The 25,137-nt window shown below is 43.1% G+C and overlaps 3 protein-coding genes across 3 annotated transcripts; 2 read left to right on the forward strand and 1 right to left on the reverse strand.

The window, feature by feature from the left end:
• LOC8060488 (E3 ubiquitin protein ligase DRIP2) lies at positions 6,147 to 11,625 on the forward strand. The gene is made up of 7 exons (XM_021457986.1): positions 6,147 to 6,533; positions 8,126 to 8,225; positions 9,041 to 9,452; positions 9,567 to 10,066; positions 10,208 to 10,258; positions 10,584 to 10,656; positions 11,133 to 11,625. Exons 1-7 carry the CDS (start codon positions 6,413 to 6,415, stop codon positions 11,340 to 11,342), a joined length of 1,467 nt encoding a protein of 488 aa, XP_021313661.1. The 5' UTR covers positions 6,147 to 6,412; the 3' UTR covers positions 11,343 to 11,625.
• Positions 13,409 to 14,787, reverse strand: LOC8085962 (PRA1 family protein B6). Its single transcript, XM_002466434.2, has one exon. It carries the CDS (start codon positions 14,591 to 14,593, stop codon positions 13,709 to 13,711), a length of 885 nt encoding a protein of 294 aa, XP_002466479.1. The 5' UTR covers positions 14,594 to 14,787; the 3' UTR covers positions 13,409 to 13,708.
• On the forward strand, positions 21,407 to 22,095 carry LOC8085963 (F-box protein At5g07610). Its single transcript, XM_021460636.1, has 2 exons — positions 21,407 to 21,630; positions 21,714 to 22,095. Exons 1-2 carry the CDS (start codon positions 21,407 to 21,409, stop codon positions 22,093 to 22,095), a joined length of 606 nt encoding a protein of 201 aa, XP_021316311.1.

A 25,137-nucleotide genomic window follows, 5' to 3' on the forward strand; every position in this document is an offset into this window, starting at 1 on the left:
GCCACAGATGCATCATTGAATGTCCAACGTAGGAATCACCGAATCGGCGTCTCTCTGCTCGCTATGTGTCGCGTACTCGCACACCACACGTCAGGCTACAACAGGCCCGGACGAACGGGCGAACGGCAGAGAGGGATCGTCTGATTCAGAGCGAGATTTTGGGCTGCTACGCAATGGTTGCCAGGAAAGAGGCCCAGTAGTCGTCCTTCGAACGTCACTCCGGCAAGGAGATCCCAATTCCCAGTAGCCCACGGCTAGTTCTCGCGGCCGAACCTTTGCCACTGCGAACTGAGCTCGGTTAAGGTAGAAAGTGCCTATCAGTTATTAGTTAGAGATATAAAGAGTGCGGTGTTTTTCTCAAAAAAAAAGTTATTAGTTGGATTTAACAAGGGTGCAATCTTTTCAGTAATACTCTCTATATCTCTAAATAAAATATTCCTAGAGTTGACATAGGTCTATTTTTTAAAAACTTTGACCAAATTTCAAGAAAAATCTATCAAAATTTATGACATCTAATTAGCATCATTAGATATATCATAGAATATACTTTCATAATATACTCAATTTAATAGCATATATGTTGTTACTCTTTCATATAAAGATAGTCAGATCTAATAATTTAATTTGCATAGATTTTAGAAATTGGTTTATTTTAGGACAGATAACTCGATTGTTGACAATAAAGGATTTCTTGATCTATCTCATACTTTGTCAATCTCAAGATTTCTTTCACTGAAAAGAAAATCTCAAGATTTGCTCATCCAAGTCAATCTCTCCAAGGTACTCTTATGAGGGGCTAGCTGTTTGGATGAACTAGGACTAACAATTAGTTCTATTAGTTTCTATGAGTAACTTAGAGCATCTCCAACAGTTAGGCATTTGCGTTTGACATTCTTGTTTTTTTAATAAAAATCTCGAAAACACGTATCCAACAATTTTGCATCTTGGATTTCATTTTGGGCAAGCTGCCATTTACCTGGTCAAGCTGTGCATATATGCAAACCGCCGGAGCACTTGGCAAACGCGATCGCCACGAATCCCGCGCTACTCCCTCGCACAAAAATTTCGCGGCAAGTCAAGTTGGGTCCACAATTTGGTAAATGCCAAATCAATTTTGCAAAACTCTTGGAGATGACTTGTTTTTCTCCTCCCCATTTCGTTTTGGGAGTTGACAAACTACAACAAATGACAAAGAAAAAATGTCAAACTGAATGATTAGTGGCATTAACAACTAGTCCATAATTAGTGGGCTATGAGTTAGTTGGCCTGTTTGGATACTTGGGGACTACAAATTAGGCAACTAATTGTTAGTTCTATGAATCAAACAGGACCTAAATGAGATATACGTACCTACCTTCTTAGGGATAAGTGTGCATGCAAGTATATACGTTTGCGTGTGGGTTTTGTAAAACAAACAAAAAAGAAACGCTCGCCACTAAAATCAGCAACGGCGTCAATTGCCAACCAGCTGCCAACGGCACTGGCACGCAACAACCACCTGAACGCCTCCCGGAACCGGAAGGGACCCCGAGCAACGCGCCCGGCAGTAGCCCAAGAGGACGCTGTCAGTTGACCCGCCAGCCCCCGCCGTTCGCCTGCCGCTCGCGTCCCCGGCCGCCACGCACGTCGCCTACGCGGGGAACCCGCGGGTGAGTGGCCGCCGCCGCCGCCGCGCCGGCAGCTTGGCCACGCGATCGAGCGCGCGCGGCATGGATGCCGCGACCCTGTTACAGCCCAGAGCTACGTGGCCGCCGGCCGGTGTATACGCCGACACCGTCTAGCTAGAGCCGGCCGCCGGGCCGTCCTCTGGCCTCCTATACGGTCGACGACGCACTGGATGCTCCGGCGCAAGCCAGGCCGTGCCACCGCGAATGCTAATGGTACGCTGCAAGAAATAAAGCTGGCGATGTGGGCGTTCCAGAGTTCAGATAATGCTGGTGGTGGCTGGTGCCGGAGTCTCCTTGCTCCACGGCACGTACTGCAAGTACCGCCGGCAACTGGACATGGCACAGTTTTGTTCACAGAACAGATCGAATGGATTTCCAGCATTTTCTCTCCCTCCCGGCCCTCTCGTCATGGACTGATTTTAACGGCTGACCCACCCACCGAGCGCATCCAGCCGCGGCCACTCACCTGCCTCCGCCTGCCTTGATTCCAGACTTGGACACCACGCACGCACGCACGGACGCACGGTACGGACGCAACTTGGCGTTCACTCCAGTCTCTCTGCCCTAACGGCAAAAGGAAAAACCATGTCGTGCTCGTGCGCAAAAAAGGTGTCAGGTTCCAAGACATGTACGCCCACATCTCCGCCCGCTCCGGGGATTCCTACCAACCGCCAATCAGCTACATGCTGGCTAAGGCCTTGTTAAGTTCAAAAAAAAAATGGTTTTGAGTATTATAGTATTTTCATTTGTATTTGATAAATTTTATTTAATTATAGGCTAATTAGGTTCAAAAAATTCATCTCGTAAATTCCAGACAAACTATACAATTAGATTTTATTTTCATCTACTCCCTCCGTCCCAGATTATAAGTCAATCCAAGAATCTTGGAGAGTCAAAGTTTTTCAAGTTTGACCAAATTTATATAGAAAAATAATAACATTTTTGGTACCAACCAAGTATCATTAGATTCTTTGTTAGTTATATTTTCATAGTGTACCTATTTTATGACACAAATCTTTATATTTTTCTCTATATTTTTTTGTCAAACTTAAAAATGCTTTGACTCTCCAAGATTCTTGTAATGACTTATAATTTGGAACGGAGGGAGTATATTTAATGCTTTATGCATGCGTCTAAAGATTTGATATGACGAGAAATCTTGAAAAAAATTGGGAACTGAACGAGGCCTAAATCCACACAATAGACCAAGGGAGGGTGTCATCGATCGTTCTTTGACAAACCGATTCACAATCAATCCTTGTTCTGAAAATTACTGTTGACTGATTTATTGTGAGAGAAAAACACTACTTACTAGCAGAAGAAAAAATACGGAGAAGCGAACATGCTCTATTGTTGGAGATCACTACAGCGTGGTCTGTGCTGCAGTAAGCTCAGTGCGCAAGCTGGGGATTACCACAGCACCACCTACTGTAAACTACTAATAGTAGTATTCATTATAGTATTCTCATTAATAGTGATAATATCAGACAAAATACGTTTACCTTACTCGATCAGGCGGCTGCACACAAATTGGCATTGTGAGCCGAGGGTCACCTTTACCCTATCTTGAGCTCTTGAGACTACGTGGCTCTGTTCGGTCGTCGCGACCGGGCACGGTTGGCTGCTTGCTGCCGCTCCCTTCAACCGCCGTTAGAGCTCAGCTGAGAAAAAGGTCGGTCGAGGCGAGGAGCAGAGACGCAGCCGCAGGCAGAGAATCCGGGTGCAGGCCGCTGGAGATGTCGCTGGACCACGGCCACGGCCCACGGGGTCCCAGCCCGCTTCCCTCTCACGCGTTTCGTTTCGTTTCATCATTTTCATCAGCGGGCCTGTGCCTGCGTACTGTAGCAGATTTCGAAGTACTACCAGAATCATTCCCGCAATTACTTGCCCATCCCCGACTAATTCCAGACTTAAAATAAAGCCGTTTCGTTGATATGGGATGCCTTTTCTCCTGTCTGCTTCAGTCCTTCCATTGACGTCATCATCATAAGCGACGAGACCTGACACAACCCTTTTCCTTAAACCAGAGACCTGATGCTACCATAAACTGAGAGCTTCCCAGTGCGTCTATTTATTTTTATATTTTTTTCTACTATTTTTATCTGAAGAAACCAAAGCCACGTTATCTACAGCAGTTTCAGAAAGCTGCTTTCCGGCCGCAGTTTCACAATCAGATATGGCACTACAGAGCAGCACAACGTATTGCCTGCAGCTGGAGCGCCGGTCTTCTTTTTTTTCCGCTAGGGCCTTGTTTAGATGTGAAAAAATTCGGATTTCGCTACTGTAGCAATTTCGTTTGTTTGTGGTAAATATTATCTAATTATAGACTAACTAAGGTCAAAAGATTCGTCTCACGATTTACAGTCAAACTATGTGATTAGTTTTTATTTTTGTCTATATTTAATGCTTCATTCATGTGCCGTAAGATTCGATGTGATAGGGAATCTTGAAAACTTTTTGGATTTAGTTCCGAAAAAATTTCGGATTTCAGCACTGTAGTATTTTCATTTTTATTTGACAAATATTATCTAATTATATACTAACTAGGCTCCAAAGATTCATCTCGTGATTTACAGATAAACTGTGCAATTAGTTTTTATTTTCATCTATATCTAATGCTTCATAAATATGCTTCAAGATTTGATGTGATGGGGAATCTTGAAAAGTTTTTGGTTTTTGGGGTGAACTAAACAAAACCCTAGTTAGCATCACCATGAGCTGACGGCCATGGATGCCAGAGCAAAGTGTCTTTGCAAGCAAGGCCTTGTTTAGTTTACCCCAAAAACCAAAAAGTTTTTAAAATACCTCGTCACATCGAATCTTGTGGCACTTGCATGAAGTATTAAATATAGACGAAAACAAAAACTAATTATACAGTTTAACTGTAAATCGCAAGACGAATGTTTTGATCCTAGTTAGTCTATAATTGAATAATATTTATCACAAACAAACAAAAGTATTACAGTAGCGAAATTCAAAAAATTTCGCATCTAAACAAGGCCAAAACTGATGAACTGAAACGACCTGCTCTTCTCCATCCACATAAGAAAAGGCAAAGAGAAAGGAGAGTTGCTGCTATGAGTCATGTGAATGTTTTCTCGCATGGGGGGATCTCAACCGTCGCACTGAAAACCTCAGAGTCACCGGTGGCAGTTTGTCACGTCTAGCTACAGCTACAGCTAGCAATCAGGTCTTGGTAAAAACTAGCTACTAGTAGGCCGTTAAACTTTATCATATATATATATATATATATACAAAGTATTGAATATATATTATTTACAAAATTAAAAACATAATTAGAGAATAATTTATGAAATGATTTTAAAGTCTAATTCGTCTATAATTAAACATTAATTATCAAATAAAACAACAATATTACAATACCTATTAAACTTTAACACCACCAACCAAACATCTCTAATATGCTATTGCCATGGACTTGATTGCTGGAGATGTCCAAAAGAAAAAGGACTAGCATCAATGTCACCTGAAATTGGCGTTTTTGTGAGCAAGTTGAGCGAAAGCTACGTACAGGACGTTGAATAATCTATCTATCTACTCGATCATGTCACGGAACCTATAGTCGTTTTATACATTCTATCTCTTTACATCCCTAAGAGCATCTCCAACCGTTTTGCATAATTGGTTTGGCAAATGAGGGAGTTTGCCAAGTATCAAAAAAATATGGCAAAGGTGAAAAGAGGCAATCTCCAATGGTTTGATATTAATCACTTCGCGGCAATTTCCCAATGCCAAGTGTGAATAGGTTTGTCATATATGCCAATCCTTCATCTCTTTTTGCCAAGTTAACAAAATTGCAAAGTCTAAATGCCAAACCGTTGGATAAGTGTTTTTAAGACTTTTTTGCAAATACATGAATGCAAAGCTTATTTGCAAAACGGTTGGGGATGCTGTAATTGTCATTTTTTATTTCCACATTGTAAATTTAATTGGATTTTATACAAAATACATACAATATTTATACCTCTAAACAAATTTATTATAAAAATAAATTCAACGACCTATCTAATGATATTATTTTATACCATAAATATTAATATTTTTATATATATTAGTCAAAGTTATTTCTTAAGAAGCAAAAATGACAGTTATTTAGCGAGAAAGAGAATACCAATTATCTTATTGTTTTTTTACAACAATTTTCTTATAGTTACTAGTACAAAGAGTTTCAACAATGTTGAGTGTGCTAGCAAGTCAGCTGGAAAATTCTTTCTTTCGTCGATTTGTTTAGCGGTGAGTGAAAGCATTTCTCTAATATACATAGATATAGAGAAAAAAAAACTCGCAATACGTCTTCCTACGTGGCGCCTACGTGGGCGTACACGACGTCCAGCGGAGCTAGAAATTCTCCTGGCCCCCGGGGGCTGCGCCGCTACGCGAACCCGGCGACGCCCACACGAAATCCCCCGCTTCCCCTCTATTTATACGCACCACCAATACGGCGATATAAAACAGACACAAGACTACTCAGCCCCTTCTCCTCTCCCACCCGGCGACTCGCCGGAGCTCCGCGCCGCCGCCGCCGCCGCTGTCCGGTTCCGCAGCAGAAGCCACCGACGCCGCCGCACATCCGTGGAATGCCCTCAGATACGCCGCCCCGCGCTGCGTCTTCCTGAGGCTGAGGCTCCGACGCCGCCGAGAACCCGTGTGCATCCCACGGGACCGGAGGAGGAAGAGGGAGAGAGGAGCTGCTGCTCGGCGGCCGCCGAGGAGGAGCCTAGGGGATGGGGACCGCGAGGGGGTTGGCCCGCGTGCGGCGGGAGGCGCTCGCCGCGTGCATGACGTGCCCGCTCTGCCGGGGACTTCTCAGGGCGGCCACCGCCATAACCCTGTGCCTCCACACATGTGAGTCGCGTCTTCTCTCTCACCCTCCCTCCCTGCCTGTCTATGTCCTGTTCGTTCGTTCGAGCTCTCTATCCGCGCCTGTCTCTGCCCGCGCCCGTGCCGGAGGCGGGCACGGTTTCCCCGCGCGCGCCGCCGCCCCTGCGTTGGCGCTCGTCTCCTCGCGTTTGCGTACTTCGTTTTGGTGTCGGATTCTTCTTCCTGTTCTCTCGTTCGGATGCCCCCGGCGATCGGGATGGTGTCCGATGCGAGTTCTTTGATTCCAGGAGGGTGGCGAACGCTCTGCCTTTCGCGTCGATTGTGGTCGTGGCTTTCGTCGCGCCATGCGTGGGGTTGCCCCCGTCGTGGCCACCTCGCGCCGGGCGTTCGCGTTTGCTTCCCCGTGGCCGGCGTTACTGTTGGAGACTAGGAGCTCAGCGGGGGTCGGGGTTTCGTGACCGGTGCACCCGGGCATGGGTCTTCATTCCCACGTCGCCGTGCATCTCTAGTGTTTTCTCTGCTTGCTCTTGACGATCCCAAGGTGTCCCTTAGCGCCTCTTGATCTGCACGAGGTCCAAAAGGCGCGGGCTTTCTCCTGAACCGCGTCTGCTTTGTCGACGCCGAGCTACGCGCCAGCTGCCGCGGGAGCTACCCGGGACGGCCCCGCGCTCCCGTCTACGGCACGCGCGCGCTCGGTTTCTCGGCGCCGCCATGTTCCGGCCCTTGTCTCGTTCCAGTGTGCTCGGTTCTTGCTCTGCCCCGTCTGCCGAGTTGGCAATGCTGCGAAGCAGCAGCGCTCAGGCGGCTCCCAGGTTTCATCAACGCCGCTTCAGGCTATTCGCACTCTTAACTCGGAACAGCTGCTGGGACGCGTGCCGCAAGTTATCTTGGCCCTGAGCAGCAGACCCTCTCGGCGGTGACCGCCGGTGCTACACATCCTCGTGGCTCTGTCTCCCATCCGCGATTCCTGAACAACTTTCGGTGCATGAACGCTTGCGGACCGCGGAGCTTTTAGTGCTACGGGAAAAGGCTGTAAAGCGCTGGCATTTGTTGCAGAATGTATGGGTGTCATGCATCGAGGCATTCTAGTAGCTTCCTGTGAGTTCGGTAATGGTCGGGAAGTTTAAGAAGGGTACCATTGTAGCCTGCTTCTGATCAGAAAGAAATGTGGTCTCCGATTAGCTGGAGTCCTCATGCTTAATTGCTTATTGATAGAATGGGAACTGGTATTCAGTTGGGTTCTGTGACTGTGTAGTGTGTACTGCCTTCTAGGAGTAGTTATTTGCTGAGGGAGTTGGGACTTGTATAAGGAAATTAGTTGTAGTTCTGCAGCATTCTCGATCGCTAAAATATTTCTTGGTTTCGTTGAATATCAAGTCATGCAGTGCTGCTGCGCCATAAGTGTATTATAGATGTCAACCACGCAGCATAGTGCAGCACATATCCTTGTAGAAACCAGAGACCAAAGGAAACACTTCACTGGGCAGGAGCTTGCAGAGTTTGTGTGCCAAATATTGTAAATATTTACACGTGTTGTTACCATTATCAGTTGTTTTAACCTCTTTCTGAATCTGGCTTCCTTGTCTTATTAGAATTTCTCCTATTGTCTTTGACAGTTTGTCGGGAGTGCATTATGGAGAAAATAAATGATGAGGAAGTTGACTGCTGCCCAGTATGCGACATTGATCTTGGCTGCGATCCTGAAGAGAAACTCAGGTGAATCGGTTGTTCTAACTGTTGAGTTTCTTCTGTAAAACATAGTTTCTACTTTCTCCTTACCACGTTCTGGCAATGCCTTCTGCGTTCAATTTTTTTTTGTACAAGTGCAACCATGAAGATGAAGCATTAGTATGATGTGAAGTCTATACATCATGCTATTGCTAATGAATAATAAAACCGTGTATCTTGAAAACTTCTCTGAGAAACTCGCCAGTAATGGCGCCAAGATCAAGGGATGGTCAAAGTGCAGAGAAAGGATTACAGAGATTATCATAATGGATCAAACCCATATGGCCCAGGATATCTGCAATTCAGAATTTCAGACAAACAATCTCTGTCAAAAATATAGCTTGGGTTTTTAGGTTTAACGCTTAAAGTACTTGGAGTATAAACATGCACTTTCCTTCTACAGTCACATATTCGTATATAGCATTTATTGAAGCAGCCTTTAGTCCGCGTCCTATTACTAGTTTGGTTATGACATGATCTATTGTTGACATATCATATCTGATTGAAAATCATTTCTTATGATCCTCACTTTAGGGAGGACATAAGCTTGTAATACACCTTTACGGATCATGTTTTTTAATTTGACAAAAGTTGGAGAAACCCGCTTCTCTCGTGCTCACTGCCTACGTTTTGTACTGTAGTTCTTTTCTGAATATTTTTTTTTTTGCCTCAAGTACCCGTTTTTTTAATTATGTAAACAGAATTTTGGGCCATAGTATTGCAACTTCTTATTTATTTCTAGTGCATCGACTGATCAACTATGAATTGAGGCTACCTAACTGTGATCATTTCCTTGTTTGAAGGCCTGACCACAACCTTCAAGATATTAGGAATAAGGTATTCCCAATTAAAAAGATAAATGTTGATGCTCCAAAGGCTGTAACAATATTGCCAGCAAAGAGAAAACAGAGGTCCCTTTCGTCCTTGGTGGTTGACACTCCAAGCGTAGTAAAGCGGACTAGTTTGACTGGAAAGAGAACCAAAGCTAAAAGGAGGGCAGCATCTTCTCGTGCAACTTCTCCCGTTAATAATGGAACCATGAAATTACCAATTAAATCTGAAAATCGAGATCAGAAGACTGAGAAAAGCTCTGCATCACAATCTACCAAGGTGGTAACAACTGCAAACAAAACTGAAAATCAAGATCAAAAGAAGACCAGGAAAACTTTGGCAAAACAGTCGACCAGGGCAGCAACACCAGCAAACAAAAAACAGGTAAATATGGAAAACCATCTGATGTTTGTAACATTACATTATTTCATGTGAAATTTCTCTGTGGATTCTCTTGTTAAATGGCTTGTTCTCACACATCATTATGCTGCAAAACAGCGAAATACAGATGTAGAAGTTTCAAGCAAGGCATCTTCCGAAAATAGAAAGAATGGCAAGACAGTTGACAAGGATGAGCTCCGTAAATCTTCAAAAGTACCTAGGTCAACTCCCAAAATCTATGCTGTCAATGAACAGCAAATAAAAGAGAAAGAGAGTGAACTCCCTACAAGGAAAGGAGAGGCAGACAACAAAGTACCTAGGTCAACTCCTAAAATCCATGCCGTCAATGAAGAGCAAATAAAAGAGAAAGACGAACTCCCTACAAGGAAAGGAGAGGCAGACAACAAAGTGGTTATTCCTGGGACAAGTGTGAGAGAACATTCAAATAACTCAAATCTTAAAGAGAAAAATGATCGCAGTCCTCGAGAATCTTCACCATTGAAAGATAAAACTACAACACAGGATGATTCGTACCAAGGATTGCTTGGTTCTGCAAGCGATTTGCATGATCCAATAACAACTCCTGTGTGGTTCTCATTAATTTCTTTGCCTAATCAGTAAGTATTCATAGTGAACTGTTGTTTTCTTAAAGCTGAGGAAACTCTTTAAAAAAACAGTATTCATAGTGAACTAATGATTGTGATGATAATCTTATGTCATTTTCTGAGTTTTAAGTCAAAATGCTAACTGGTTTTCAGGAAAGAAGATCCACAACTGCCTCAGTTATCAAAGACTTACATGAGAATCAAGTGAGTTCCATTTAGTGCTGTAATTTATTTTGGCTCTTGCCACTTTCGGAAGCTCTTGTTCATAGTTTAGAGCTGTCCAATTCTTTGCCTGATTAAGCTGCTCCAGGCAGTTCAACGTACCTGTGATGCTAATAATATTTCTTCTCAAGACTACATGACTGTAGTAATGTTACCATCCTGGCATCTCCTGATTAGTTTGAGCTTTGGTATTTTGTTCAACGTACCATGATGTAAATGTTTTAGGAACTTATTTGGGTCATTCCAACTTGCTTTCTGCACTGGGAATTTATTCCTTTCTTTGGTTTAATTTTTGTCGTTGTTTCAGAGATGGCGGTTTGCAGATTTCCTCGGTACAGAGATACATCATGAAGAAACTGGATCTAGCTAATGAAAATGAGGTGATTTACTCAGATGTTGCAACACTTCCATTTTTGTTATTAATCACAGTAAAAAAACTGAGCTGGCCGCTTATTGACTTAAGACTACCCGATCGGCATAGACAATTAGACATCGACCATTCAAATGTGAAGACCACAGTAGCAATACATTCAGTTAGTTTCAGAGTAGCCCTGCCATGGATAGAGCCACAAGATTCGCATGGCGAAGTGTGTTCTTCTGTCCCCTGAAAATTAGCCCTTTTGGCACCTATTGTGCATTTCAGTTGGAAATCTCCTAAAGAAAAGCTCTTGTAACCATGGACTGATGACATCCATATACTTGAACGCCTTAGTGTCTTTCTGTTCTTTGCCCTGCTGCTTTGAGTTCATGCAAAGAAGTCACTAACAATTCTAATTCTGGTGCCAATGATAGGAATTCTGATTGACTCAATGCATTAATTTTATCTGATCCCTGTTCCTCTCCAATCCAACTGCAGGTGGAGATCATCTGCCATGGCGAGCCCATCTGCCCCTCGAGCACGCTGCATGGTCTGATGGAACTGTGGCATCGTAGACAGCCGACAGAGCCAGTGGAGGCGTTGGTGGGCACGCCAGCCAACGAGTTCGTCATGGTGCTGGGCTACCGCCGCCGCCAGCACCCTAATTCGGTGCCCAGCACCGTCGCCGTGCCTCCAGGCCCCTCCTGAAGCGGTCTGCAAGGGTGACTGCATGCACCGCCGTGGAGCCTTGAACTGCACTGCTCGGCCCGTTTAGGATAAAACAGAAGAAAGAAATTACCACTACAGTTTTTTTTACTCATTTCTTAGACCTTCTTTTGGATCGTGTTCATTTCTTAGACTTTTGTAAAGAGAGAGGAAAGAAGTTAGTCTACCAGCAGTCGTCCGTGGTAAATGATGTTATATTAAGCACCTTGAACAACCGTGTTTACTTACTCTAACGACATTTCTGACGGAAAAAGTTAGGGTGAAATCGATCTCGTGTTGTTGCGCCGTGATTCTTCGCTTGCCCATTGCCGTGCCAGGCAGCACAGGTGGTGTCTGTGGCTTTCTGGTGGCTGGCCGTGGCCGGGCGGCTCCGGCTGTTACCGGTCCTACAAGAAAGGGTGATGTCTGAGGGCTGCTGGTGGCTGCCCGGCCGGTTCTGGCTGTTTCTGCCTCGTCGTGGTCTCCTGGTCCTGCCCCTTTGAACGGTAACTGTCTCTACGGCAGCGGCAAATCATAGCCTGCTGGCTGCTGCACAGCAAGCTGGCGCACACAGTTCACAGCCATACGGCGCGGCTGTGAAGCTGGAGCTGTGCATGCAGCAGAAACGCTTCTAGCTGAGCTCCACGCCTGGCGTCATGCCTGGAGCCCTGGGCTGCCGTTGCTGACGCCTGACCGACGGTGACGAGCAGCTGGGCTTCCAAGAAAGCGAGAGCGAAGCAAAGCCGACGCCGCGAAGGTGACTTTGGCCATCTCTTGTTGAAACGTCACTTGATGCTTACAGTAGGCCCGGATCCCACAACCGTACATTAGCTACCAAAATTAGCTCTAGTGAATTTAAACACCTCAGTTAATAACCCAGCTAATAGTTCAAATTGAGATGTACTAATGAAAAAAAATATTAGTGAGATCTTATTAGCTAAATAGTATTAATTATCATTTGCTAGATGACCTGATGGAACTTAGCTGTTAGGTTTGCTAATTAATAATCCGGCTAGTAAAAATCTATTAGCTAGTTTCCTTCTGTTAGCAGCAAGAATTAGCTGACCGGATCAAATACGACTATACTCCCTTACCCTAGAAGCATGGTAAGAGCTTGTTAGTTTGAGTTTATTTATCGAATTTGTTAGTCATTCAGCAATATTATTTTTTTCATAATAAATCAGCGAAAAATACCTTTAGTCATGACTTTTCTGAGAAATAGTCTGTTCACTTGAGCTTAACAAAGCGAACATTACTTTGAGCCACAGGCTGAAGCTTATTTTCGTTGACTCCAATGAGAAACCATGGGTGCGCGCTCAACTGCACTGCAGTGGCAGTTGCGGCTGCGAACTGCAAACTGCAAACTGCAACGTGCCACCGCAGCTGAGAAAAATCACAGACGAATTGCTGAATACGTGCAATACAGCTTATCGTCCTGGCAGTAGTTGTTTCATAGGCAGCTCTGTCACGGCTGCCGCTACATCTCCTTGTGAGAGCAAAATTCTGTAGAATGGCTGCACAGCAGTGCTCTGACCAGCAGCCCAACATATGGCCCAGCAAACCACAGGATACATATATAGAAATTCAGCAAAACCAGGACAAAAGAGTTGCTACTAGAGATCGACATATCAAAGCATTCAGGCAATAGAGACTATAGAAAGATCTGCACATTGACAAAAAGTGAATAGCATTTGAAAATAAAATCCCACCGTGAAAATGAAATCCAACCGTGACTGCACATTTCTGCCTCTGGATTATGCACAAGGAACACGGAGATTTGGCGGCTATTTGCTGTTCAGAAATAGATAACTGTCACAGAAAAATGTCACCAAACTGATGATATATTATCTGCTGTCACTTTACCAACAGATACAGTTTCATATATCGATATAATAGAGATACAGTGAAGGTCAAAGGTGATTGATGGACGTGCACATAAACGAGAATAAACATGCACTGCAGGATTGTAGAGGATGGATCTATGGCAAGTCAGATACATGATGATATATTCTACAGGATGTACATTATACACCACTCAAAGTTATTGAAATTCACAGAGAGAATTGAGCTTGAAGCATCAAAAATAGAATGTGCGGGCAAAATCGCTGTTGTCATTCTGAGATATAACAGATTCGAACATCATCATTCCAAACACCATCGGAATCCAGCAATGATTTCACATGATCATTGCACTTGTTTCACCACAAATATAGAAAAGCTTAACACACCCACAACCAATATTAGACATCGTGATGGTAATTACAAGGAAAATTTGCTACTATCTGCAAGCAATAACATCGAGATTGCTGAACTGCATAAAGACTGCAAACCATGATTTGATGAATACCACACCCACCCGGCTGCACGAATCAACCAATGCGGACATATGTGGGCAAGATGGGTCCGGCGGCGCTCATGCCAGCTGCCACCAGGCCGTCCCCGGCGGCCTCCTGCTCCGTGAGGAAGAGGTCGTCGGTGGTCCTGAGCGCGGCGTGCGCGCTGACCAGCGCGCCCCCAATCATGACGGAGCCAACGACGTTCCAGCCAACGCTGGTGAAGAGCATGGCGATGACGGTGACCCCGCAGAGCGCGGCGAGCACGGTGCCGTCGTCGAACTCCATCCCGAGGACCCTGAGCGGCTGGCCCCCCTGCGCGGGGCGCGCGAAGTAGAGGAAGAACCAGGCGGCGCAGAGGAAGAGGAGCACGAAGAGCGTGCCGGGGTGCCAGAGCAGCGAGGCCGCCACGACGGCGAGCACGGCCAGCGCGTAGTTGGCGCGGAAGTAGGCGGTGTTGCGGCGCATCCGGGCGAGCGCCTCCCCGAGCGAGGGCGGCTTGGAGAAGGCCGGCGCGCGGAAGACCTCGGCCCAGGGCCGGCGCGCCGCGATGAGCGCCTGCCCCTGCTCCCGGAGGCGCGTGACGAGCTCGCCGGCCTTGACCAGCGGCGACGGCGGCGCCGTGGGGTCCTGGACCGCCCCGGCGTGGGTGGTGGAGACTTGCGTCGGGGCAGGTTTGGGGTTAGGGTACGCCGACGGGGGCGCCGGGTAGGTTGGGATCTTGGCGTACCCGGCGCTGCTGCCACCGGAGGAGGCGGGCGCCGGGTAGGTGTATCCGCCGACGGGGGCGGAAGAGGCGGGCGCGACGTAGGCGGCGCCTGAGCCGTACATGGCGGCGGGAGCGACGTAGGCGGCGGAGGAGCCGTACGTGGCGGTAGAGGAGGCGGGAGGAGAGGGCTGGGCGGCGGCGTAGTTGCGCATGATCGCGGGGAGATCGGATTTGCAGGAGACAGGAGAGGTTGGGGAAAGGTGGGGAGGGAAGAAGAATAGGACGCGTCCACGCACCGCTGGTGGAGTTTGAGTTACCCACGAGCCACGAAGCCGAGAGAGGATGATTGCGCGGCGCTGTGCTTCGCTGGAAAACTGGGAAGGGACGGGGGCTCTCTATTTGTGTGGGGATGGGGAGGAAACTGCTTTTGCTTCGTGGCAAAGCACCCTGTTGGAGGTTGGACTCGTTTTCCTCTTGATGCGTGCAACCCAAATCGTGTTGACATCATGCTTAGCCCTAAGCTCCTAAAGGACACCATCTAACACTCTTTTTTTTTCGGAAGGACCACCTTGTTCGTTTGGGCTTATCAGCCGTATCTATCAACCATTTAGCAATGTTTTTTCTCTTACAATAAATCAACCAACAGTACTTTCTGCCATGACTTATCATGCCTTAGTGGTTCTAGTACAAATAAAATAAGCCATATAAACTAAGAAATATTGAGACTACTACTCACACAGTACAAACTATCACTACTTGTGCTTTGTAAAAAAAACTTATTTATTTTATCATACCTTATCTTTATTTCTTATCCTCTTCTTTTTTTCATATAGACCGCCTTCTTTCTCCCCAAGCATATTTAGTTTCTGCAAATCACTATGACAAGTTTAGAGTACTTACTTTTTTATCTGATCCTACATGACCTTTGAGACTACTACTCAAACACTGACATTGGCGAAGCCCTAAGCCATTCAATCGTAGTGAGTTGGTCTAATCTACCTAAGGTCTTGTTTAGTTGGCAAAATTATTAGATTTTGGGTAATATATAGCACTTTTGTTTTTATTTGACAAATATTGTCCAATCACAGACTAACTAGGCTCAAAAAATTCATCTCGCAAATTAGAGGTAAATTGTGTAATTAGTTTTTGTTTTTGTCTAAATTTAATACTTCATGCATGTGACGCAAGATTTGATATGACGAAAAATCTTAAAAATTCTTGAAAACTAAACAAGGCCTAAGCTAGGCTTATAGATGTTATAAATAACCTATAGTAAGTGCTAAGGTTCAATATAGTATAAAAAATGTCTTAGCTAGTAACTAGTTTATGGTGCCATAAGGAGAGAGGTTGAGAGCGAACTCGGCGTGGGCAAGTGCTTGTTACGCGCCCTGCCTATCGGACTCTTGGGCTTTGTTGAGTTCAGCCCAAAAATCTAAAACTTTTTAAAATTTTCTGTCATATTTAATCTTGCAGCGCATCCATAGAGCATTAAATATAGATAAAAATAAAAACTAATTACATAATTTGTCTGTAAATCGCGAGATAAATTTTTTAAGCCTAATTACTTCATGATTAGACAATATTTGTTAAATAAAAACGAAAGTGTTGCAGTATCGTTTTTTCAAAAAAGAATTAGAACTAAACAAGGCCTTAATGCATGTTTTCGCTCCTGATGGATTCGGACATATATGGATTTGGATGCCACTATTTACCACATTTTAATTCAAAATCAATACATATGTGAATATTGTCGGATACTAATGCAATAGGATATCTCGAATTCGGATATCTACTTGACTCCGAAGATAACATATATCTATTTTACTTATCGATAATTTCATAATATAATCATTTTGGATGAAGAGATTTAAAACATTGCTATATAACACCGTGGCTAAAAGACAACTACCAAAAAAATATACTAATCAACATTTTGATAATTAAATATATAAAATATAAGAAACTATACTTAATATATATTAATTATCAATCTAAATAAATAAAAACAAAGAAGTATATAAATAAAATAAAATACTAATTAATATGATTATCCTTGTTAAAATTAACTAAATTTAAGATTTATATATATTAATATGAATTAGTCATAAATAACATTTAAACAATGATACATATCATCTGTTATGTTAAAAATCTATTTTTATTAACACAGTTAATTAGTCATAATTATAAGACCTAAATGGTTTTAAAATAATTTGTATTTATACGGATCGGATATTTTATATTTTTTTCAATACGGATGTGAAATCGGATATAGAATAATATTCAAAAATGGATACGGTATATTCTTTTAATATTTATATTTAAATAAAGAGTACTCTTATAAATAAATCAAATAGGGATACAGATATGTATATTCAGGCTAAACTGATTTTTAAGGACAATTTACACTACGGAAGCATCCATCCAACCCCGGCTCCCGCCTCCCGCCTCCCGCGCACACGGCACTCCAGCCGCGAGCCCACGACGACTCCGCCAGTACGCCACCGCCACCGCCACCAGCCTCAGCCCCCTCCGGGTGCGCTCCGCCTGGACCGAATAAACCATGTTGGGCTACCGCCGTCGGCCCGCCGCATCCGTCACCTCAACACCGCGTGCGCTCTCCCTGTCTGCGACGACTGGGCGGGCTACCGCCGCCGCCCTATGGGTGCCGATGGAGGCCTTCACCGACCTCTTCGCCGGCGAAGAGAGACCTCCAGGTATTCGACATCCCCTTCTCTTCCCTGTCTGCTGTGCCAAATCGAGTTCCCAAACTCAAGCTATTTGGCTACTTGTTGCCTACTAACTTCTAGCCTTTTGCAAAAATTATGAGCTGTATATGTGTACTCTCATTCTCATGTCCCTGAGCATTTTAGCGTACACAGAACACAGGGCCAAGTTCTTTTTTATTTTTCATATCTATAACATTCACCAACCTTTCTAGAGATATAACATTCTCTCTTTCCTTATGTTGATATATCAACTATATATGAATGTACTTTACCCACATCTTTGTTTTGGTCCTGCATCAATGGGTAATTAATTAGACAGAGGTGTCTTATTTTGCTTAGAGAAAACATATTCCGAACATCGTTATCTTTCTTCATTTTGCAGAGTTGAATTTTATGAAAAATCACAAATGACACATAAATGACACTAATATTTTTTTTACCCTATCAAATGTATTAGATTTAGAATTCAAACGTGAGTGGTTATCTTGACACCATCTGTATTAGATTTAGAACACTCACGAGAGTGGTTATCTTGACACCATCTGTATTAGATTTAGAATACTCACGTGAGTGGTTATCTTGACCCCATATGTACTATAGAATTATTCTTTGCAGTGCCTTATTTTATAATGTTAATTGTATGTAGTTCAACAGTCAGATGAATGCTCGTTGTTGAAAAGGGTTAAGTATAGCCATAACAGAATCATGAAGAAGAATTCAGAACAACGCTTCCATGGAACAATTGCCAAAAGAAGAACTGTACCTAAAGTTTCGCTTAGCAATCTCCCTAGAGTATGTGAGGTCATAAAGAAATGAAGTGTATGATAGTGTGTTTTCGCAGATCTATAATATGGAACATGTATTTTTTTTGCTCTAGGATATTTTATCACAGATCTTGTCGCAGTTGCCAATAAATGATGCCGTACGAACAAGTGTCTTATCAAGAGAGTGGAAATATGTTTGGCGAGGCCACACCAACCTAACTTTTGATTCGGCTACATTGAGGAAACATTATTCTAAGACCTCCTTTGGTTATGGATTCATCAATGATGAGGAATTTATTACGAGAGTTGATACAGTCTTGGGTCACCATAGTGGTGTGGAGATCGAGCACATGGAAGTCAAGCATAGGTTATGCAAATCATATTGAGGGCCTGTTTGGAATGGAGTTTTTTCACAGGATTTTCAAAGGATTGCTCTTCCTCCATTTTGCTTACGTCATAGCATGTTTGGATTGAAGGAATTGGGCATCCCGTTCCAGAGGAAAAATTTCCTTTCCTACACAAAACACAGGAATAGAAACATCCACCACAAACCAAAGTTTTTGCTGATGGCCGAGGCAAGCACGTGGTGAAGAGAGAGAGAGAGGGTGAGACTGTAGGAGAGAACAGCGTGGCCGAGCAATGGAAACCGGCCACCAACGTCAGCCGTAGCCTTCCGATCCGTGCTCATCTCCAAATAGGCAACAACCCAGGAGCCGTCTCTAGCTAGTTAAGTCACTCACCATGGCTTTAACCGAGAGGAGAGAGGGAGCAAGGAAACAAAGCTAGGAGACGAGGATGACTAGAGGAGAGGAACGACCGGATGAAGAACCATGAAGAGGTAAAGACATAGTACTTTCAAGTAAAAAATACAGTAAAATATAGAAAGTTAGTTGTGAGCCGGTCATTTAAAGTCAAATGTGCTAAAAATGAAGTTAATCAATCTAGTATTAAGCAATAACATGTTTCTTATCTTATACATATTCTCTAGTTCATGTGATTGAAATTCCTATGTTCCAAACACCTCTTTTTAACTATTCTTGTAGTTTTGCAATCCTCTGTTTTCGCACTATACCTTTATCATATTCCTACGTTTTTTCCCATTCCTCTGTTTTCTATTCCTTTGTTCCAAACAGGCCCTGATAGATGGATTAATTTTGCAATCAGATCAAAGACAAAGGAACTTATCATTGATTTAAATGGTGGTTTCAAGTTATCATTGTCACGTGGTATACACAACATCAGAGAAGAACCATATAGTTTACCTTCACAACTTTTCAGTGCTGACAACGTTTCATACTTGCAGTGTCTAGAACTCACTTCTTTGTCTCTTCAACTACCTGCTGATTTCAATGGATTTCTAAACCTTAGGAATCTTACCTTAGTGGATGTGAGTATCACTGATAAATATGTTCAGTATATGCTAACGAAATGCAATCATCTCGAGTTTTTTGAGGTTTCCTACTATAGAATGATTACTAGTTTATGGATGCCTCATCCTTTGAATCAGCTTAAGCATTTGGTTGTGGATAAATGCCCCTTGCATCGAGTGATAGAGGTGAATTGTAGTCCAACAATACTCGAGTACACTGGTCCATGTCCCCATTTATATTTGGTTCAACTTCCAGGCTGAAAAATATATGTTTTAAGTTCATGCCCTGTAATGCTATTCTTGACTACATGGTCACTGGATTCCCTAGTACTTTGCCAAGTCTCAATACTCTGACCTTACATTGTGCACAATGGAAGGTTAGTGATATGTGCTCTATGGTTCTATTGTTGTTTAATTATTTTTATGGCCAAATCGAATACCATCTCTCTGCTCTTTGTTTGTTATGTGTTACAGAGAATTATTTTACCTGGAAATCCTTTCATATTTACTCATCTTCGGCATTTGAAGTTAGAACTAGTTCTGTATGGCAAGAAAAAGAGAAAGGCTGATGTCCTTGACTATGCTTATCTCTTGGAGGTTGCTCCTTTCATCGAAAAATTGGAGCTGCTTGTAAGTTTATCTGCAACTTTCAGGAAACATATCTTGCATATGAACAGATCGGATGCCACCTGTTAGGAAATTGTTAACGCTAGGAATATGCTATGGTTTGCAGGTTTTACTTGATTTTGAGTTAAACATATATGTCGTTCTACCTTTTTATGCTTACATAGCACCAAAACTTTTAGTACATTGATTATATGATTATATGATATTATCAGTAGCAAAGGGAAAAAGTTAACAAACATTTAGAGTTGTATTCTTTACCGCTCTTAAACGAGTGCTGTGTCTACTGAATGTTGGGGCAATGGTCATTTATTTCACAAACAATACTGTCATGACGTGTACTAATCATGTCCATTTTCTTATATGTACATGTTGGGCCTTTTTCACTAGATGTGGTTGCAATGCCCACGCCGACCATATAGGAAAGAGGACGGTGAGCTAAGGATTCGTCCTCGGCACCAGCACGCGCATCTCAAGTCAGTTCATATCAGCGGATTTTTTGGTCACAAAGATCAGGTAGAGTTGGCTCTTCACATCCTTTGCAGTTCCATCATACTCGAGAAGATGGAGATCAGCCCAAGGGTTGAAATAGGTGACTGCTGCGGGTCAGAAAAACAAATTTATGAGAGGGAACGGTATGCATTGTCATAGAGTCGCCACTGAATTTGTTTGCAAGGCGAACCAGCGCAATATTATTAATGCAGGAAAGGCATCGTTTTCATGGGGCCCCCCGCTTGACCGTGGCTATGCAAGAGGAGTCCACGGGACCTCGCGACTGGGAGGGAAGTTGTCACGCATGCACAAATGCCGTCGCGTGAAGCCTTCTAAAACACGGAAAAAGTGACTGACCTTCTCAGATGTCATGGCCGATGTAGAGATGGATAGTTAAACTTCTTGCATATAGGCTTATTTCACTCTTGATAGTTCAGAAATCGCTGAGTGGAATAGATGTTGTGAATCGGTAAACACTCTTGTTGGTCCTCATGCACAATTCATCAGAAGTTCTGAAGTTGCTCGGAATTTTTGTAAACTCCTTGCAGGCTTATTCTGAATTTTCTCAGAACTTAAATACATGCCATGAATAAATATATATTGTTTCTGATGCATGCATAGTTTCATTTGTACGTTTGTTCTGTGGGTTTATCCGAAGAAGTAACAGAATCATAATGTAACTCTGTTATATGGCATCTAAAGAATGATTGCCTCACTTGCATAGATGGTTTTTTTTTTTTGATTCATGCATAGATGATGTTGAAACTAGTGCAACTGTTATGCTTGAGAGCTCCCAGACCTACTAAACGAAACACACGCCTCAGCTCAAATTCGAGCTTTCTTGGGCTCTTGGGGCCTATTTCTTCGGACTTTTGGGCCGGACCTGTTTCGTTTCCAAAGACTGGCCCGGCGGCCGCACAACCGGAGAGCGCCGCGTTCGTCCATCCCGACCGTCTCCGGTGGCTGGTACACTCCGCTTCTCCCTACCTCGTCTTCATCTCCCTCGCTCGCTCATACCCTCACCCCTAGCTAATCCGTTTCAGAGACATGGACTGCCCTAATCTCAAGAGGGGCGCGGCGGCGGCGGTGCCGGTGCCGTGCCTCGCAGAAGACGCCATCTTGGAGATCCTCGAGCGCGCCCCCGTCCGGTCCATCCACAGATTCAAGTGCGTCTCGCAACGCTGGTGCGACCTCATCTCCGACCCCGTCCACCGCAAGCGGTTCCCCCAGGCCCTAGAAGGCTTCTTCCGCACTCCGCAGCGACGCCGATGGCGACTATTTCCACGGGAAATTCATCAGTCTGCCGGGGATCACCGCGCCCCTTTTCAACCCTTCCATCTCCTTCCTGACGAAGCTGCCCGGGAATAAGAACATCAGGCTCCTGCATTCCTGCAACGGGCTCCTCCTCTTTGGGCACGGCGCAGGACAATGGGATCTCACTAGATGGCAGACGGGGCTACATTGTGTGCAACCCCACCACTGAGCAATGGGTGGCCGTGCCCAGCGCCGGTTGTCCCTCTCCAACTGACAATGCGCCTACCTACGTCGTCTTTGACCCAGCCATCTCGCCACACTTTCACTTGTTCCACCTCTGGGATAATGTTAATCTTGGCATGATTGAGGTGCGCACCTATTCGTCTGAAACCGGGATGTGGATCAACTGCACAAGCAAGCAGAGGAAATGGCAAGTGGGAGGTGGATGGAAACTATGGCTTAAGGTTAATGCCAGAAGCTGATAGCATATGACATGGACAGTAAGAAAGTGCATGCTCTCCGCTCTCTCACACAGTCGTCGGCTTTGTATTCCATATGTATATGTCCCCTATTACTCGGAGTTGTTGTGCTTGCTAATAAGCAATGAGTTCTTGCTTTTGTGGGGTACTCGTGGGGACATTCAGCAGGATTTGATCTCCTGCAGGCATGGGGGAGCTAGCGACCTGGTTATCTGGAGTCCATTATAAGTAACTGATACATTGTGCTTCTGATTTGGAATTTTGGATTTGTTTCCTTCTTATGCTTTTGGTCAATAACTAGACCGTTGAGGGACCATAAATACAATTTTACATTGCGGGCGAACCTGAGTTTCGTTACTAGAAGCAACTACTAAAACACTAGCAGCAACAAGGGACAAAAAAAACATATATGCCTGCTGTCTTCAAGGTGGTGTAAACCAATTTGTGATAATAGCATCGAGGTTTCAAGTGCTACCTTCTGCATTCCAGAATTATAATCCGTATATACCCCTTCTTTGCTTGAGCTTACTAGTGAGTGATTGCTGTGAGATTTTTTATTTATTCCCTCAGTCCTGCATGTGCTTATTTATGCTGAACAAATAAATCTTCTATATGTTGGAAACAATGCATGCACCAGAACGGTTTAAACTTAAATCTGTCATATTAAACTCAAAACTGCCCAATTATATAGTTTCCGGACCATATATTATCTACTCTCTCCGTCCCATTAAGAATGTAGTTATCTCTCTTTGATGAGTCAATCAATGTCAGATTTGACCAAATATATACAAAAGGTACTAATGTTTATAATGTATAATAAGTATCATTATATTAACCAAATACAGTTTTATAATAAACCTATGTTGGTGATACTATTTTCTATAAACTCAGTCCAACTTTAGACAATTTGACTAAATTCAAACTTAGTATTACATTCTTTTTGGGAATGATGTAGTGTGCTTAGCTGGAACCTTGTCATAGCCTCATAAAGAGACTATGGAGTTATGTGGACTGTGGGCAGAGCAGAACTTTCTCATAGGTGCTGATTACTTGCATCTAGTTTGGCAACTAGACAGAATATCGAACTGATATTTGTGTATAGCCAATGGTCTTGGTAGAGCTGTCAATAGCTGAACAGCGATTTTTTTTCCTTGGAAGATCCTTAGTGGGTAAAAAGTTAGTGAAGTGGCATAATCTGTGGAGACTAGCACTCTCTGACTCTGTCTATGTTACTTTGGATAGGATTCTTTTGTTTGTTAGTTCATGTGAATTTGGGCCCGGTTCTCTTAATCTCCCTTAGCTGATAATCTTCAATAAGCGTGGTAAACAATCTGATCAGTCTAGGATCCCCCTGATTGTTGCTTTTGTCTTTCACCTCTCTGATTAAACTGAAATATCCTCCAATCATTATAGGTAACTTTGACATTTGACCGCATTTCTGTCATTCTTTAATTCTTTGATAAAGTCCCTTGACCACTCATGTTCAGCTGGCCCATACTACCTTCGTTTCAAAATAACTGTCGTTTGCGCTTTTCAAGAAACAAATTTGACTAAATTTATATTAAAAATATTAATATTTATGATATTATTGCAAAAATCTTTGAATCTAGTTTTTTAACAAATTTATTTGGAGATACAAATATTGAACGTGTTTACTATAAATCAAGCCAAACTTGTGGTACGGAAAAAAAAAAGATAGTTAATTTAGAACGGAGTGATATATAATTATCGACTCCACCTAAAATTACTCAATATGTCTCATACCAATCTCTATGAAATATGTCCCCAGCGAGTGGGTTGGACGCGAGTGAGTGGGCCGGATCGAAGTGAGTGGACTGAGACGGTTGGGCTGAATTGAATAGGCTGGACAAAAAAAGACTAGAAATTTTGTCTTTTTATTATTAGAAATAGATAAGGTAAAGAAAGATAAAGATAAAGATATGACCCTAGATAATAAGGACAAATAGATCTCTCTGAGCCTCAATAAACTGAATAGGAATAGGAATCCTAATTTAAATCGTGTTTCTTTATATACAACATATAGTATATGATAGCTAGGAGTACTAATCCTAATCTAAATAGATCTCTTCAATTTTGAGTAATTTGAATAAGAATCCTAATTCAAAACTTTTTGTTTGAGAATCAGCTTTTATATTTTTCCAAACTGTTTTTGCATGAAACCACTTTTTCTATGGTTTCCGTTTATGTTTTGCAACTGCATTTTTTCCAGCTGTTTCCGATTTAGGGCTTGTTTGGCACAGCTCAACTTCATTAGTAAAGCTGTTTTTTTAGAAAATAGCTTCATGAGTGACTTTCTAGATGAAGTTGAGCTGTGTTTGGGAAAAAGTGTTTGGCAAAATAGCTTCCCAACTACTTCATGTATAGTTGAGAGAGAGAAATGAGGGAGAGAGCTGCAATAAGCTAGTTTTTTCAGCTTCATCCCAACTTATGTCTTTGTGAGAGGAGGAGAAAAACAGCTTCACCCATGAAGCTGTTTTGGAAATAAGTGTTTGACAAAAAAAACAGCTCACAACAGCTCATGAAGCTGTTGTGAGCTGTACCAAACAGACCCTTAGAGGAAATAATAGTATAGATATAAAGTACTGTAGAAAAAAATAGGATCTCAATCTAGGAGAAGCCTTGGTCACCAGGCCATTGCGAGAACGTAGTGTCTTTGAGTCCAAATCTTTTTTTTTGAAACTCTTTGAGTCCAAATCTGATTCCACACCCATCGATTCTTCGTTTTGATTTCGATTTTTCTAAGAGTTCTAGGATTTATTTTATTTTGTTTTTTAGTATGATATTATTAGCCATGGCCAAGTCGGTGCTACCCTTTCGCTTGTCTTATAAGCCTTATTTTTTCTGTCAGCCAATAATGTTTTTCTCTCACGATAACAACGAACAATATTTTCAACCATGACTAAAAGAATTGCATGTTTCCTTTTATATGCATGTATATAGTGTATATACGAAATACTATCCCCCTATATCTGTATAACTATAAAAAATGCACGCAAATGGATCAAAAGGGAAGAGGAGCCCACT

Source organism: Sorghum bicolor, chromosome 1, assembly GCF_000003195.3.
Source record: "Sorghum bicolor cultivar BTx623 chromosome 1, Sorghum_bicolor_NCBIv3, whole genome shotgun sequence".
In the NCBI taxonomy this organism is placed as follows: Eukaryota; Viridiplantae; Streptophyta; class Magnoliopsida; order Poales; family Poaceae; genus Sorghum; species Sorghum bicolor.

Excerpts from the sequence above, each read along its gene's own strand:
- LOC8060488 (XM_021457986.1), top strand. The coding sequence starts at position 6,413 with ATGGGGACCGCGAGGGGGTTGGCCCGCGTGCGGCGGGAGGCGCTCGCC. Across the intron at positions 6,534-8,125 it reads AACCCTGTGCCTCCACACAT|TTTGTCGGGAGTGCATTATG; the intron begins GTGAGTCGCGTC and ends TGTCTTTGACAG. Across the intron at positions 10,657-11,132 it reads ATCTAGCTAATGAAAATGAG|GTGGAGATCATCTGCCATGG; the intron begins GTGATTTACTCA and ends ATCCAACTGCAG.
- LOC8085962 (XM_002466434.2), bottom strand. The coding sequence starts at position 14,593 with ATGCGCAACTACGCCGCCGCCCAGCCCTCTCCTCCCGCCTCCTCTACC.
- LOC8085963 (XM_021460636.1), top strand. The coding sequence starts at position 21,407 with ATGGACTGCCCTAATCTCAAGAGGGGCGCGGCGGCGGCGGTGCCGGTG. Across the intron at positions 21,631-21,713 it reads ACTCCGCAGCGACGCCGATG|CTGCCCGGGAATAAGAACAT; the intron begins GCGACTATTTCC and ends TTCCTGACGAAG.